At 30.6% G+C, this 17,868-nt stretch overlaps 1 protein-coding gene across 3 annotated transcripts in view; it reads left to right on the plus strand.

Annotated features, from left to right (window-relative positions):
- The window catches only part of LOC139490568 (potential E3 ubiquitin-protein ligase ariadne-2-like), a 31,807-nt gene extending 15,977 nt beyond the window's left edge, over positions 1 to 15,830 (plus strand). For all 3 annotated transcript variants that reach the window (XM_071277427.1, XM_071277419.1, XM_071277436.1), the window contains exons 6-15: positions 38 to 159; positions 959 to 1,068; positions 4,396 to 4,513; positions 5,758 to 5,808; positions 7,134 to 7,179; positions 7,447 to 7,574; positions 8,915 to 9,058; positions 9,740 to 9,808; positions 10,411 to 10,494; positions 11,618 to 15,830. In XM_071277427.1, coding sequence (XP_071133528.1) covers positions 38 to 159; positions 959 to 1,068; positions 4,396 to 4,513; positions 5,758 to 5,808; positions 7,134 to 7,179; positions 7,447 to 7,574; positions 8,915 to 9,058; positions 9,740 to 9,808; positions 10,411 to 10,494; positions 11,618 to 11,689 — 944 coding nt within the window. In that variant the 3' untranslated portion in view covers positions 11,690 to 15,830. The remainder of the gene's footprint in view (positions 1 to 37; positions 160 to 958; positions 1,069 to 4,395; positions 4,514 to 5,757; positions 5,809 to 7,133; positions 7,180 to 7,446; positions 7,575 to 8,914; positions 9,059 to 9,739; positions 9,809 to 10,410; positions 10,495 to 11,617) is intronic.
- The last annotated feature ends 2,038 nt before the right edge of the window (positions 15,831 to 17,868 follow it).

A 17,868-nucleotide genomic window follows, 5' to 3' on the forward strand; every position in this document is an offset into this window, starting at 1 on the left:
TATTTAAGCTTATGATTGACAAATCTTTACTTGACAGGGATAGAGTGTATGGAGAAAGACTGTAATATACTGGTACCTGAAGATTTTATTTGTAGTGCTCTCAGTAAACCAGACTTTAGAGACAGATATTCTACAAGGTCATTTACAGATCATATTGAAGTAAGTAAAAACTAAACAAATAATTTTAATATGACGTCCTATCATTGTCAACCAGTATAATCGCAATATATCTATCTTTAGCACAAACGCAGTAGTACACAAAAACAGCTGTTCCATGTTACAACCAACTTATTTCTACTACCAGACAATTTTTGACATCAAAATCCCTTGTTCACATAGGCCAAGATCCAGATACAATATATTTATCTCTATTCTACAGCAAAATAAACAAATCAGTCCATTTCAATTTATTTTTCATGGTCAAATTTCATAAAACGAAAATTCCATGAAGTGATGTTATTGCCTTGGCATGGCAACGAAACAAGGTGACGTCACAAGTATGTTTCCGTAAACAAAAAATTGAATGCAAATACCCAGCATTTTAAAGCTTCTTGTATGCCTCAAAACTAATAAAATTACATTGGAAGAAAATGTTTAGGTGAAAAATGCGATTAAAAAAGAAAAAATCATTGAATAATATAACATTACTAATATTATCAAAATTGGGTAAAACGGAACAGCCAAAACAGTATCGTATGTATAGGGCTTTCACGGGTAACAAATTACCGAATTTGTCCTATTAGAATCGAAATAATTAATTCTTAAGTAATTCCAGACAGTTAATTTAAAATATACTAATAAGAAAAAAAAGTACCTGGTTTTGTCTCATAGATATTTCCAATTCTTTTTTACTCTAAAGCTTAGTAGATCATATAAGAATTATTAATTTGAAATTTGTCATAATTTTAAAAAGAAATTTCTCTTCTTCCCCAGTTGTAATGTGAACTTCTAATTTTAGGGACACCCACAGCTGAGGTTTTGTCCTGGTCCTAATTGTTCAGTCATAGTCAGAGCAAAGGAAAACAAAGCCAAAAAAGTAGAATGTGGACAGTGTAAAACTATATTTTGGTAAGTATGTGTGTATATCACTGACGTTGCAGTTGGTATGCAAGGTGTAATTGTTTTAAATCTTGCCACTGGAAAATTAGCAAACAACAATCAATCATCTAATAGTTCAGCTGGACAAGATTTTTGTCCAGCCCGCAACTTTTGTTGCAGAAAGCTCGACATAGGGATAGTGATCCGGCGGGGGCGTTAGCTAACTTCTTAAAAGCTTTATATTTTAGAAGGTAGAAGACCTGGATGCTTCATACTTTGTATATAAATGCCTCATGTTACGAAGTTTCCGTCAGTCACATGTTCAATATCCTTGACCTCATTTTCATGGTTCAGTGACCACTTGAAAAAAAGGTTAAGATTTTTTGTAATGTTGAATTCTCTCTTATTATAAGTAATAGGATAATTATATTTGATATGTGCGTACCTTGCAAGGTCCTCATGTTTGTCAGACAGTTTTCACTTGACCTCGACCTCATTTCATGGATCATTGAACAAGGTTAAGTTTTGGTGGTCAAGTCCATATCTCAGATACTATATGCAATAGGGCTAGTATATTCGGTGTATGGAAGGACTGTAAGGTGTACATGTCCAACTGGCAGGTGTCATCTGACCTTGACCTCATTTTCATGGTTCAGTGGTTATAGTTAAATTTTTGTGTTTTGGTCTGTTTTTCTCATACTATATGCAATAGGTCTACTATATTTGTTGTATGGAATGATTGTAAGGTGTTCATGTCTAGCGGGAAGATGTCATGTGACCTTGACCTCATTTTCATGGTTCAGTGGTCAAAGTTAAGTTTTTGAGTTTTGGTCTTTTTATCTAATACTATATGCCATAGGTCAACTATATTTGGTGTATGGAAATATTTTATGATCATTATGTCAGTTAAGCAGGTTTTATTTGACCGTGACATCATTTTCACGGTTCATTGCACAGTGTTAAGTTTTTGTGTTTTGGTCTATTTTTCTTAAACTATAAGTAATAGGTCAACTATATATGTTGTATAGAAGCATTGATAGCTGTACATGTCTGCCTGGCATGGTTCATCTGACCTTGACCACATTTTCAAGGTTCATTGGTCTTTGTTTAGTTATCTTGGTTAATTTTAAGTTTATGTGACAGTTGTATTAGGACTATCAACATGATATCAATGATTAGTATAGAAGGCGAGACATTTCAGCGTGTGTACTCTTGTTATTTCAAATTATAAAGATGTAGTATTTTTTTCATTTCCCTGAATCACATTTATAGAATTTGTTGTTTTACATTCACATAAAAATTATATCTTTAATTATCCATTTTCTAGATACACTAAAGTATTGCCTTGAATATTGATTTTCCTCAGTCAACAGTATATTCAACAATGAAATTTGGCAAATATGTGAAACTTCCAATTAAAAAAAATTGTGCACATGTTTTTTATAACTTAATGGCTAGTTTTTGTCGAGCCTGCAACTTTTGTTGCAGAAAGCTCGACATAGGGATAGTAATCCGGCGGCGGCGGCGGCGGTGTTAGCTAACTTCTTAAAAGCTTTATATTTTAGAAGGTGGAAGACCTGGATGCTTCATACTTTGTATATAGATGCCTCATGTTACGAAGTTTCCGTCAGTCACATGTCCAATGTCCTTGACCTCATTTTCATGGTTCAGTGACCACTTGAAAAAAAAGTTCAGATTTTTTGTAATGTTGAATTCTCTCTTATTATAAGTAATAGGATAACTATATTTGATATGTGCATACCTTGAAAGGTCCTCATGTCTGTCAGACAGTTTTCACTTGACCTCGACCTCATTTCATGGATCAGTGAACAAGGTTAAGTTTTGGTGGTCAAGTCCATATCTCAGATACTATATGCAATAGGGCTAGTATATTCGGTGTATGGAAGGACTGTAAGGTGTACTTGTCCAACTGGCAGGTGTCATCTGACCTTGACCTCATTTTCATGGTTCAGTGGTTATAGTTAAATTTTTGTGTTTTGGTCTGTTTTTCTCATACTATATGCAATAGGTCTACTATACTTGTTGTATAGAATGATTGTTAGGTGTACCTATCTAGCGGGCAGATGTCATGTGACCTTGACCTCATTTTCATGGTTCAGTGGTCAAAGTTAAGTTTTTGAGTTTTGGTCTTTTTATCTAATACTATATGCCATAGGTCATCTATATTTGATGTATGGAAATATTTTATGATCTTTATGTCAGTCGCACAGGTTTTATTTGACCGTGACCTCATTTTCACAGTTCATTGCACAGTGTTAAGTTTTTGTGTTTTGGTCTATTTTTCTTAAACTATAAGTAATAGGTCAACTATAGATGTTGTATAGAACCATTGTTAGCTGTACATGTCTGCCTGGCATGGTTCATCTGACCTTGACCTCATTTTCAAGGTTCATTGGTCTTTGTTTAGTTATCTTGGTTAATGTTAAGTTTATGTGACAGTTGTATTAAAGCTTAGCTTTATACTTAGGACTATCAACATAATATCAATGATTAGTATAGAAGGCGAGACATTTCAGCGTGTGCACTCTTGTTATTATAAAACTTATGTACATATACTTTTTTCTCAAGAAAATTCTATAATTTGTCCAAATTTAGAAGAAATTTACTTTTTTTTAATTGTTTGTTTCCAGTAAACAATTTGCTGATTATGTTTTTTGTATGCAGTGAATTCAGCGTGACCTTACTTGTAAAATTCTTGTCGCAATACACATGGATCTGTCATTGAAATAAACTATAACAGGCTTTTTTTGAACTTGGAATTATTTATAATTATGGAATTTGCTTGATTTCTTGTTATTGAAATTTTTAATAAATTCCATGTTTATTCTGTATTGAAATGTTCTGTACTGCGCACAACACTTTCTATTACAAAGAAAATGGTATATTTTCAATATTACTGTGATGTGCACAACACTATCTAACCAAAATACATTGTATGGAAAGTGTTATTAACTGCTCATAAGATTATGATACCAAATAAACATGGAATTTATTAAAAATTTTAAACACAAGAAATTATGGAAATTCCATAATTGAAAATAATTGTACATGTTATGCACATGCTAAAATATCCATGCTTCTTTGTTGATTGTTTACTTACTTAGGTAATAATAAGTACAGCTTCAAAACACGACAATTAATTAGCTGCCATATTTTCACATCACAACAGACAGAGAATTTTTTGACGATGATGCAATATGGATGCTTTAAAAAGAATAAATTTGTGCATAGAAGACTAAGTTTATGAAATTTACATGCATCGGTTCAAGAATTGAATAAACATTATTTTTCACCAGTCACTTCTTTCATATGACTTTATTGATATTTTATTTGCAGTTTTAAATGTGGTATAGATTACCATTGTCCTACAGACTGTGGTACAATAAAGAAATGGCTGACTAAATGTGCTGATGACTCAGAAACAGCTAATTATATCAGTGCAAATACAAAAGATGTAAGTTAACTCTGAAATATTCAGACAATTTTTTTTTATCATATAATGGTATAATGTTGTCATCGTCTGCAATGTCATCTGCGTCTGCGTCCGAAGACACATTTGGTTTCCAAACAATAAGTTAAGCTTAAGTGAATGGATCTCTATGAAATTTTATAAGAAGGCTTAAACCACAAAAGGAAGGTTCAGATTGATTTAGGGGATGATGTCCCCAACCGTATAGGTTGCACTTTGTAAATACAGCTGTTTCTCAAACCACGCCTCTTTTCAGGAGATTTAGAATATTCATAGAAAATTAATTTTGTTTACATACTGGTTCCCAGTTATGATCTCTGTATTCCATCTCATAGAGACATAACTCGGGAATGTTACCAGTAAATATACATGTGCATATTGTTTACATTGAAATCTGTGGTAACCTTTTATTCGTGGTAGGGGTAGTTAATAAAATTAGTGTTAGTTTAAACTATGAGAAGTTCAGGGCATATATACGTTGAAAATATGATTGCACAGCCCTATATTTTAACCTTTAAAAAAAATTGTAGTGCATATGAACTTTCAATTCTAGGTTAAGATTTTTTTCAAAACTTCATAGTAAAAGTGGTACAGTTTTAGCTGAAAAGGAGTTCCTATGGGAAATTGCATTGTCAAAATTTACAGAAAGGCAACCTATAGGAATAAGGGGCCTTAAACAAGTGTTTTTAGACTTTCCAGATAATAAATTGTGTATAAGTATTTCAATTGCTCCTAAATTGTACCAGAATGTTTAATACCACAAGTAGAAGGTTTGGATTTATTTCGGGGGTTATGGTGCCAACAGTTTAGGAATTAAGGGCCAAAGAAGGGACAAAACAAGCAATTTTGTAGTTTCTGGACAATAACTTGTGTGTAAGTGTATGGATCTCTCTTACATTGTACAACAAGGTTCCATATCACAAAAAGAAGGCTGGGAATGAGTTTGGGGGTTAATGCCTCATTCATGCAGGGATGATGGGCCAAAAAGGGTCAAAAACCTATATAACATCAAAATTTTTATCACAATCCAAATTCAGACAGTATCAAGCTTGAATATTGTGTCCAAATTTGCAACAACTGTTCAGGGTTCAACTTCAGCAAAGCATTTTATTACAAATTAATTTGACAGTTTGAGTAAATGATCTAAAAAAGATATTTAAATTCACATGAAAAGATTTACTAACAGCTGCTCACCAGATAATTGTATTTTGAATGATTTACTTTTTCAGTGTCCAAAGTGCCATGTTTGTATAGAGAAAAATGGAGGTTGTAATCATGTGGTAAGAATTACAATTTAAGCTTACATAATTCTGTATCTTAAATATAGTGACTGAATTATACAATATTTTTTCTTAATGATTAATAGAGAAGTTGTAGATTTCACTCATATTTACACAACCATATTTAATAATTTTGACGTTGTGTTATGCTTGAAACTGAATATGTAATTGGTTAACATGATCTTAGTACATTAAACTTATTTTATTGTTCTGAATGACAAATGGGTCTTAGTGTCATTCATGGAAAATAATGCACAACATGGTTTATCATTTTGAATTTTTTTATTGTATATTTCATTATCTTTATTAATTGTCAACTTCACACACAATTCCAGAATTTTACTCTATGATACATTTCACCTAGTCCAAATAATTATGACGTCTGGCAAGGCTATTTTAATTTTTTTCTGGGACGCCTTCCTACGACGTCACAACGCTGAAGCCATTTTTTACGTCTGGAGTTTGAGAGCAAATTTTGGGGGGAACTTTGAGACCTTATTTTGACATAAGATTTTCCTTGTAGGTTTAAAATTTTTACGTAGTTACAAAGTCTTACTTTTTTTGTACTTATTGATGTAAAATATTTCCAGAAATATCCAGAAGAAATGGTAAAATAAGATACGATTCCATTTGAGTTGGGCAAATATTTATTTTGTTTCAAAAAGATTTCCCAACATTATAAATGAAACTACACTTCCGGTGAATATAATTTTTTTTGAGTTTTTCTGGTCCATTGACAATAAAGACAATTTAAAAGCAGTGTAAGGGAGGTAATTCAAAAACTTTTTAACATGCATTGTTGGGTATGTTCATATTTACCTCCTTTACACTACTTGTAAATTATGTATAAAGAAATGTCTGGTTTTGATTAATTGCTAAAAAGGGGGGTGGTAGTAGTTTTCAATTTTTTTTCTCTCCAAATTTCTCAAATTCCAAATTTTTGAAAAGTTTGAAGAAGAAATCTTTGACTGCACAATAGTGTGCAATAGATTTGTAAGATCTTGACATTTGTTTTGTGTCAGAAACTCATATTATGTCAAAAATTTGATCACAATCCAAATTCAGAGCTGTATGAAGCTTGAATGTTGTGCCCAATTGTTCAGGGTTCAACATCTGCGGTGGTACAAAGCTGTGCTCTGCGGAGCACCTGGTTATGATCTGATTCTGAAACAATGAATTGAAACAGAGTTCATTTATAACAAATTTTCTGAGCAATCCTTTTTGATATGTAAAAAATAACAATGCTTCAACACAAATATCTGAAAATAATAGAAAAAAATGAGAAAGGAAACTATATGTAAATAATTTGTTCAATTATATTTCAGCAATGTACAAAGTGTAAACATGACTTTTGTTGGATGTGTTTAGGAGGTAAGTTTTATTCTTGTTTATATCTTTAACATTATTTATTTTTAAGTTATTCTATAATTTATTGATAATTTCTTTGATCTTTCTTTAATATGATAGTTTTTAATCTCACAGTACTCAAGTGATATAGGTTTTTATAGACTCAGCTGATAGACAGAATACTTGTTTAGGTTATCAAATCTCAGATCTAACATTACTCCAAATTAAAGTATAACTAAAAATATTTATAGTGAAGTCTGAATGTTTTAAGATAATTCTTGAATTTTTCAGATTGGAAGGCACATGGCAGCGAGTATTATGAATGCAGCAGATACAAAGAAAATCCTAACATTGCTAATGAATCAGCTCATGCTCAAGCAAGAGAGGCGCTCAAAAAATACCTCTTCTATTTTGAAAGAGTAAGTTGATATTCAATGAGAAATTTTGAAAAAAAACTTCATCAATCGATTTATATTGTAAATTCAGGAATTAAGTTGTGTAATTATGATTGCGATTTCTAGATAATGGACAATGATGCGAGATTAATGATTATGATTTCAGGAAAATCTGCTTACAGATATTAAGGGGGCTCGCGGGTCTAAATCATTTTTTTTATTTAATATAGGATTTCTCTATATTTTTCTATAAATGAACTTTATCTTATACTTAATAGAAAAATGAAATAAAAAAATGGGGTCACCGTTCATTTACGCTCACAATCTGCCCTCGAAAGAAGCATACATTTTTGTTAATGTCCTTTTTTTCTGTTGAACTAATAGGAGAAAAAGCGGTAATATCGAAATAAAAAAAAGAACTAAATTACAGAAATCGCTTAAATTTTACAATTATTTAGTTTATGTACAGCTTATTCGAAAATAACAATAAAAAATATAGGTCACCGATGAGTTAAAAAAGATATTTTAATTTAAATGCTAAAAAATGGCATTTTTGCACCAAAGGGAGATAATTTGGAGCTTTTTCTATGATATCCACATTTTAAAAGTCACCTGGGGCCAACAGGAATTGATTTTTTGGAATGATTTTTGTACCATATGATAAAGTAACAACTTCTTAAGGTAATAAATAAAATTTGTAATGAAATATTAATGTTTAATTTTTTTCTGAAAATCTTATACCCGCGAGCCTCCTTAATGTGAATCCTTATTTTTGCAATACTCACCCTGTGGCATTTTTCGCAATATTTCTGAATCTACAGTATCATTATGGGCTATATATTGGTAGTTTATTGAACAGACACATCATTAAGAGATAACTCAACACTCCAGAAAATGTAACTTGGACCGGGCAATTTGTTTTATTTTTTATATTCAAAATGAAGAAGTGTTCAAACAAAACAAAGGGGTTGAAATTTACCCTGAACGATGCATGACAAGACAACACAATTTCATCTCTGAAAAAAGTTATAAAATTTAGAAGAGTTGTGAGGTTTATATATCTGTCTGAAATAAGATTATCCACATTTCCATCCTCAAATATAAGTATTTGAAGTTTTGTAACTATCTCTGTTTCTCAAAATGTAAACCGAGAAGTTTATCAATATTTTATCTGGGAATTATTGTGAAATATAAATGTTCACCAAACAGTTTAATTTGTTCTTGGGTTTAATTATAGCAGTTGTTTACCTTTAATAATTTGTTATATGGCATAAGTTTAAAGATTTTTGGTCTATATCTATGAATGCAAAACTATACTTTCAATAAGCCTTAATTGTCATTACAATGTTATTGATTTGTTTCAGTGGGAAAATCATTCAAAGAGTTTAGAGTTAGAGGAGCAAACATTACTTAAAATAACATCCAGAATTCAGGATAAAGTGATGAATAATGCTGGCACCTGGATTGATTGGCAGTACTTGTTAGATGCTGCAGGTCTTCTCAGAAAAGTAGGTAGTTTAATGTGTATTGTAACTGCAATATTAAAATAAGGGAATTATAGGAAATTATTAATTAGGGATGTTCCATAAAAACATAAATGGAACCCAGGGAAGGCAACTTTAATTTGCCGCTATGGGTGGATGTGAAATGGGCTTTAAATGTATGCAGGACTCTCAAATTGCTTCTATGGGTGGTCACTGTGTTTTTAAAGTGCATTCCCTGGGTACCATATATGTTTTAATAAAACAGCCCTTAGTTCAAGTTGGGAATATTGAAAAAACTTTCTATATAAAATAAAAGCATATAAAAATTCAAAACCTGCTATAAAAATGTTCAAAGTTAAAATTGATATTTGATATGATATTGATCTATTCATTTTACCATTTTGGTACTTTCTTCAATATCTTTATATATAGATGTCTGCTTGCCTTCCTCCCTCCCAAAAAAAAAAGATAATTAAAAGTTGAAATTCATTTTGTTGACTTTAGGAGTGAAATATTCATAACTGGAACTTTTCTATCATATGATTTAATAGAATACTGCAGAAAAATATTTCTCCATCCATTCATTCAAATGTGGATCATTGACATCATTTGTTCAATCATTAGTAAGGTAGCCAATGATTTATGTGTACATAATTTTATTTACAGAAAATCATGCGTAACAAGAAACTTATTTTTCTTTTACAGTGCCGTTACTCATTACAGTACACATATCCATATGCCTACTTTATGGAAAAAGGAGCTAGAAAACAACTTGTTAGTATATAATTTAAACAAAACTTTTACTTTAGAATGTTTTTTACCTTTAAACTATCCCGGATTTCTACCAAACTTGGACAGAAGTTTATTTATAATCAGAAGATAGTATCCAGAAATAAATTTTGTGAAAAAATAAATTCTGTTTATCCTTATTTTACTTATAAATGGACTTTTTATTAAAATCATCAGTTTAATCCCCCGTAAATGGATTTTTATGCCCCACCTATGATAGAAGAGGGGCATTGTGTTTTCTGATTTGTGTTCCATTCATCCCTTCGTTCGTCCGTTCGTTCGTCCGTGCATCCTGTTTGAGGTTAAAGTTTTTGGTCAAGGTAGTTTTTGATGAAGTTGAAGTCCAATCAACTTGAAACTTAGTACACATGTTCCCTATGATATGATCTTTCTAATTTTAATGCCAAATTAAATTATTGACCCCAATTTCACTGTCCACTGAACATATAAATGATAGTGTGAGTGGGGCATTCGTGTACTAAAAGTATGGACACATTCTTGTTTTCTCTGAATTATAGTGATAAGTGGCCTGCATAAATGATGCTTTTATTCTATGTTAATAACAAGCATACTGATTTCTTTTTCAGTTTGAATATCAGCAAGCTCAGTTAGAAGCTGAAGTAGAAAACTTATCATGGAAGGTAGAAAGAGCAGAAATAACAGACAGAGGGGTATGTGCTGTGGAAAGATTTTGATAGATTTATTAGTTATTCTTAGTGTCACCTGCACAGGAGTAAAAAAAAATCATATGATTTCACATCAATGCTATTTACCACAAAATGATACATGTACCAGTTAAAATTCTTTAAAGTCAAAAATTCTATAAGTAAAATGGTGGAGAAGAGTATAAGTTGTGTACATGATGAAACTTTGTAAAAAGTATAATTTGTACAGGGTTTTTGTACAAGTTATAAGTTTTTTGACACATACCTTTTTGCACCAGGTAATAAAGTTTCTCTTCTGATATGTATCAATTAAATGTCTTAATTTCGAATTTGTATACTTCAAACTAACATTTAGTGCTATTCTCCTTATCCTCAAACTGGAAATAAGAACACCTAGATGGTTTAAACTCAATTTTTATTTTTCTTCTTATACCAAAAACCTATCTATAAAAAGTCTTTTTGTTTTCTAATAATATTTTTGCTTAGTAAAAGACTGTATTGTGTAGTATTGGAAATAAGACATATAATCGAAACACAAGAATGTAGCTTGCATCCTTCATTTGTGTTGTGCGGTTTCATAAAACACTGATAACTTGTACAAAAAATTTGTACAACATTACAATTTGTACACAACATATATATGACATACTATGACCTATCCATGTCTATATTTTACAATTAATACAAATAACAAACAGTCATAATTGCACAAGAAAACAAAAATATTGATTATCACAGATATTGAAAGAATCTACTGTTAGGTAAACTAAAGCCGAGGGATAAAAATTAGCTAAAGAACACTTTTAAAATATAAAGAAAGTATAAAAAACTATTTAAATTTTGATAAATTCATGTGTCGCACATATAAACAAGAAGACTTGAAGGATTTACTTCAAACTACACCAATGGAATCGCTGAGGATCTGTATATTTTATTTAAACTGTGATCTTTGGTTTTCAAGAGTACTATGATATACAATAATTAATGATAACCACTGAATTACAGGCACCCTACGGATTGATTAAAATTCATGTACTTGTATTTCGTTTTTCAATGGCCATTTTTTATATGAAATCTCATATTAAAGATATACTCACTATATGTTATTATTGTTGTTTGTTTATTTCAGGACCTAGAAAATCAAATGGATGTTGCAGAGAAAAGACGTCAAACATTGTTGAAAGATTTCCTAGAAATCTGACGAGTTATCATGTAACATTGATCAGCTCAGGGAGATTGTTGTTAGATGATTGTCATTAAAGCTTTAAGTCAAAATATAGGTGCCAATCATCGTCAAATGTTAATGATGTCAGCTGAAAACGTAATTCCTATTGGTCTCACTGTTTAGACATTTGTTAAATGGGGTAAAAAATAGGGAGATTGAAACAGCAAGGTGTCGATATTTGCAATGTATGATAATTAAACTAAAGATTTTGAACAGATTTTGCAAATATAAATTTTTATAAAAATTCAGAGGTTTTAATTGTAACTATAATAGTTTATTAAAACAAAGATTTAATTTTGTTCAAGTAGTACCAATTACCAAATATACTTACAAAATTGATAGTTTTGTCTCAGTACCCCATCAATTGTGAAGGTAAAAATCCTTCACGAAAAAATTAGTTTACTTTTGATAACCATCTTTTTCAAGTCAAATAAATCGCATAATTCAGCATAATTGTATCATGTTGGTACACAATTTAAAGAAAAATAACCACAAGAAAATACTAGTAATTGATCTGATGTATTTTGCTTAGGAAGAAAGAATACAAGTATTTTTTAAAACTGTGGATATCGTTAATACTTATTGTGTCGATAAATTAAACAATTCCTGTTATTCCTAATATCCTTATTTGTAAATTTAGGAAATTAAATGGTGTGCAGTTGACATTTTTTCATGATATATAAAGCTGCAGAAAAATTATATTAGTTTAGGTTTTAGAACAAAAATCACAGTTATCGTAAATAACACGCACAGCAAAGAATGAAGTTGTTTGCATTGCTATATAGATAATGCCACAGTCAAAAAGAAATTAACTTACAATTTTTGTAAGCTCTGGAGTCAGTTTCACAAAAAAACTAACGATTAAGATTGATCGTAAGTCATGAACAATTCAGTATACTTATGATACTTAAGAGAAATTTTAGTCGTAAGTTTTGTTGTGAAACCGACTCCTGGTCTAGGTTAAAGGTCTCTAATACCTATAGGTCTGTATTCATTACTTCCTCAAAGGAAAATTTACATCATATTTTATCGCCACATTTGTAAATATCTCATAATCAGAAATAAATGTGATAAAAATGATACCAATAACTTCATTCCAAAATGTTTGATCTCTTAAAATCAGACATTTTATCCTTTTCTGGTTCTGTTAGGGTTAATGTTTACTTAAGTCATTTGTTTGCAAATAGTTTGAAGCTTTGTTGTAAAAGCAAATGAATTAAAATTGCTCTAGTATTGTAATTTTTATACATTTGTAAACTGAATTATGTACGCATACTTCAGATTTTTTGTATAAATATTTCTCAATAATTGTTTGCTAAAAATAATAAGTCATTCTCATATTGAATTAAAGCCTTAGGTTGTGGTTGGCTGGCTTCTGTCACCAATAAAATCTGGCCACCATGAGATAGTGAAGAATGTTGAAAATGTTGTTAAACACCAACAATTAATTAATCAATTATATTATGTTATAATTACTGTTTTTCTTTGTACTGTGACTAAAATCAAAGCTACTATAAATAGATAATTCGAGCAGTACAGACCTACAAGAAAAAGGTCAAAGTTCATGTCACTTGCTGAATATTACAATTTCATGAACTCTTTGTTTATATTTTTGTTGATGTAGTTGATATCATACACATGAGGTTTTGAAGGGATGATCTTGATTTTATCTCGTATAATGTAAAATGTTGAGTATAACATCAAAAGTGTGGATATTTTAAATGTGCAATATTAAATACTGGTATGTGATGTTGAAGTGTATTTTGTGTCTCTTATTATATGTGATTATAATGTCTTTTCTAAAATATTTCTATATTATAGTTCATTTTAATATTGTGGGTACAGATTATTGTTAGTCATTTGGTTATAAATGAAATTACATTATTTTTGATCATGCACTGGTAATACAGATTTGATTTGGTTCATTGATTCCAGAGAAATTAAAATTATGACCAGAGTTGTTAGGGGGAAGTATGATTAGAGCCATTAATTGACCTTTGAATAGGGGTGGAAGGTCCTTTTTCTGGACATTAGGATTGGGCCCTTATTTTTGAGGAATTTGGGATTTACACTTATTGGGAATAAGGAATTAGTTACAAATTTTTTGGGTACAGGGAAAGAATGCTTTATTATTTCAGGATTGAGCATTTATTTTGCCAGGGAATAATATCTGACAGACAAATATAAATATTTTAAGGATGAAATTTAATTGTTGTATACTTTAATTTTCAAAATCGTGGCCTTTTTATACCCTCTTCATATCAACATTTTATTTGGCTTTTTATGCCCCACCTACGATAGTAGAGGGGCATTATGTTTTCTGGTCTGTGCGTTCGTTCGTCCGTCCGTTCGTTCGTCCGTCCGTCCGTCCGTCTGTCCCGCTTCAGGTTAAAGTTTTTGGTCAAGGTAGTTTTTGATGAAGTTGAAGTCCAATCGACTTCAAACTTAGTATACATGTTCCCTATGATACATGAATGATCTTTTTAATTTTAATGCCAAATTAGAGGGTTTACCCCAATTTCACGGTCCACTGAACATAGAAAATGATAGTGCGAGTGGGGCATTCGTGTACTGGGGACACATTCTTGTTTTAATATTAATTTCCAGAGTTGGACATATAGGATATATAAATCATGCTAAACATGATTAATCGTAAGATAAACAAATCATGCTGAACATGATTAATCATAGGATAAATAAATCATGCTGAACATGATTAATCATAAGGTATAAAAATTATGCTAAACATGATTTATCATGTTAAACATTAAACTTTGCATTTAGTCTTTATGTTAATAATGAATTTGGCAAAGCCAAGAATTCTTTTTTCTATTAAATTGTCCTGTTTACATTTTATGCTTCTGTATGTAGCTTATTAATCAATTGTAAATATTTCTGAAATATTTAATACTTTGTAGTGAATGTGATGAATGGTAATTTATTATTTATGTTAAAATAGTTTTACATACTTGTTAGAGGATATATCAACTTATTGCACAAAAATCACAATATATCTGATAGTTCTTAAGACTGATGCAGATAGTATTATCAGTATCTAATCAGTGCACGAGTAATACATGTATATTATGCTTTATAAATTGCTTAATAATTAAATTCAAAAGTTCAGGAAAAAAACAGGCAGAGCAGTTTTTAGTGCTGTTGTAAAAGAATAAAAATATATATTAGCCTACAGACATTTCTCAAATTAATTATAAATTTTATACCACAACAATGAACATTACCAGATAAAAGTCATATGTAAGCTTTCATACAAAGTATCACTATATCATAGCTCCATTTTCTATAGGGTTGTTTGTTGAAATTATTCATTTTGGTAACGGATGGCAATTTCTATCAATGTCATACATGGAAATTATGTAAAATGGGTGATTTTCAGAATCCATATTGTTTTTCATAGAACACCCATTGGTATTTTAATCTGTTCTTTGTTTCATTACTGCCATTATGTATAATTTTACCTCAGTTAGTATTCTGAATGAAAGTTTTAATTGACATATATTATGATGAAGTTGTCTGGGAAAAAGATATTATATATTTCTTTAAATTACCAGTTTTGTGTCGTATAGAAATAAAAGTTTATTTAGAAAATAAACATAAGTTGACATTCTGTAACCATGGAAATATGATTGTTTACCGCCGACCATTTACTTCATTATACATTCCTTGAAATGTTTTGATGTTAACTTTGGTTTTTGTAAATCAACAAGATTTGGTCTATGTGTAGAAAGATGCAGTAACATTATTAGATTTTCCTGTTGTTTTTTTTGATAAATCCCCAAATATGTTTTTTAGTTTTGAGATATAAGAGAAATGCAGTTTCTAGATGAAGTTCATTTTATCACTAATTAATGTTTATATACTTAAGCCTAGTAGATAATCCATTTTTGAAATTTTTAGAACATAATCAGAACTTATCATGTTATAGTTGTACACAGTTTATCAAAACCTAATCTATGATTTCTGTTGGTATTTACCTTTGAACTGTTACCAAGGTTACAGTAGTTGTTATTGTGAAAATGAGGGGTATGAAAGTGTTGAATGCTATTTATTATCCATGGCATGTGTTGTGTTTTTGTTATTAAATGAATTTTAATAATGTATGTTTTTGTTTTTATCTATGAATAAATGGAGACATGGAATATTTGTCAATGAGGCATAAACCCAAAGACAAAAGCAAACATAGAGGACATAGTTATGTACAGTAAACTACCATTTAACATACATACTAAGGATTCATTTATCTTCGTGGGCACCAATTTTCGTGGATGAAGAAAAACTTGCATGTTCGTGGACATTTAATTTCGTGGTTTTGCCGTAGTCTTTATACAAGCCTTTAGAACATTTGTCATTTGTTGAACATTTAATTTCGATGGTTCACCTATATCAACGAAATCCATGAAAATTGGTATCCAACGAATAATAATGAATCCACTGTACTCTTTCCTGGGGAAGATGTGGCAGGCATAGATATGAATTTTATGTCTTCTTGTACATGATTTTGATTGAATCCAGTAAAATTAGTTTCTACATCACTTAAAGCACCCAAAACAATGAATAAGAAACTTCAAATATTGAACTGTTTAGATTTTAGATTTTGAATCAATGACCTCTAGCTCTGGACAAGAGGAGCTTTATGGAAAAAAATTTAGAAGAAATCTACTTATGACAATTGTCAATTTTGTTTGTTTTTAAAAAGAATTTAAAAACATGTTGCATGTCTTTCAGAAGGGATTAAAAAGAAAATAATCTTTAACCGAAAACAAATAAATTTTGAGGGTTGATCTACCTTATAGTTTGAAATTGGAACAGACACAACCTTTGAAATATATGTCGAAAGGTAATCAATAATAAACTAATCCCGAAAGTTAAACCTGATATGGGACAGATTAGTGGTCAGATGGAATAACGACTGACACACACACCAGAACAAAAATTGCCCTAAACTATCACAGACAGGGCATCAAAAATTTTATTTCTCTGGTTATATAAAATTTCATTACTCCACAACATCTTACATAAAATGTGTGTATGTTGTTCTGGGTTGTCTTTGTATATTTACCTTTTCAGATAAGTTGGGTCTTGGTGGATGGTGTGGTCTGTTATAATGCTTAATTTTTATGCCCCATTTATAGGCATTATGTTTTCTGGTTCGTTCGTTCATTTGTCCGGCATTTTGTTCGTTCCTTCCTTCCACTAGTTTTTGATGAAGTTGAATCCAATCAACTTGAAACTTAGTAAACATTTTCCCTTTAATATGATCTTTCTAATTTTAATGCCAAATTAGAGATTTTATCCTATTTTCACTGAACAAATGATAGTGCGGATGGAGCATCCGTGTACTGGGGACACATTCTTGTTTTTTGCTAATGTCATTCTTCCATTTTACATATCTCATAAAATTTTGATATTCAGATGCTACACTGCATGCAAAGTTTCAAAAAGACACAGAAATTGATTACCGGTATTTATGAGTGTATTTAGCCTCCTTCTGTTTAAGACCCTGAAGTTGGTTTCACAAAAAACTAAGACTGATCATAAGAATTCTTCAAGACTTACAATAAATTTTAGTTGAAAGTATTTTTGTAAACCCAACACCTGGATTTCAGCACTTAATTCCAAGGTAAATAATAAATCTTGTACTGGTGCATTATGTTGACATCTTGCTGAAAATTACCATCTATAACCACTGCAAATTGAGATTGGTACATTGTATCTTTTGTTTTTTTGTACTTTATGCCAGTCTAATAAGTTGACACATTCCAACTGATTTCAGTTTATCTTCATGTTGTAATATTCTACTGCTGTTCAAGGTTCGAGGAAGGGTTGAGCACTATCATACATGTTTAACACTACCCAATTACATTTATGTGTATGTGCCAATTCAGGATCTTAATTTAGGGGTTGACTTTGATTAGTGTGTCTCATTTTTTCTTTTCATTTATTGTTATGCCATAAATCTGGCAATTGGTATTCTCATTTCAAATTATTTACACTTGTCATGTTAGGGCCTTTTATAACTGTTATACAGTAGGGATTTTGATCATAGTTGAAAGCCATAAAAGAGGGACGAAAGATACCAAAGGGACAGTCAAACTCATAAATCTAAAATAAACTGACAACACCATGGCTAAAAA

Source organism: Mytilus edulis, chromosome 1 (genome assembly GCF_963676685.1).
Source record: "Mytilus edulis chromosome 1, xbMytEdul2.2, whole genome shotgun sequence".
Classification (NCBI taxonomy): domain Eukaryota; kingdom Metazoa; phylum Mollusca; class Bivalvia; order Mytilida; family Mytilidae; genus Mytilus; species Mytilus edulis.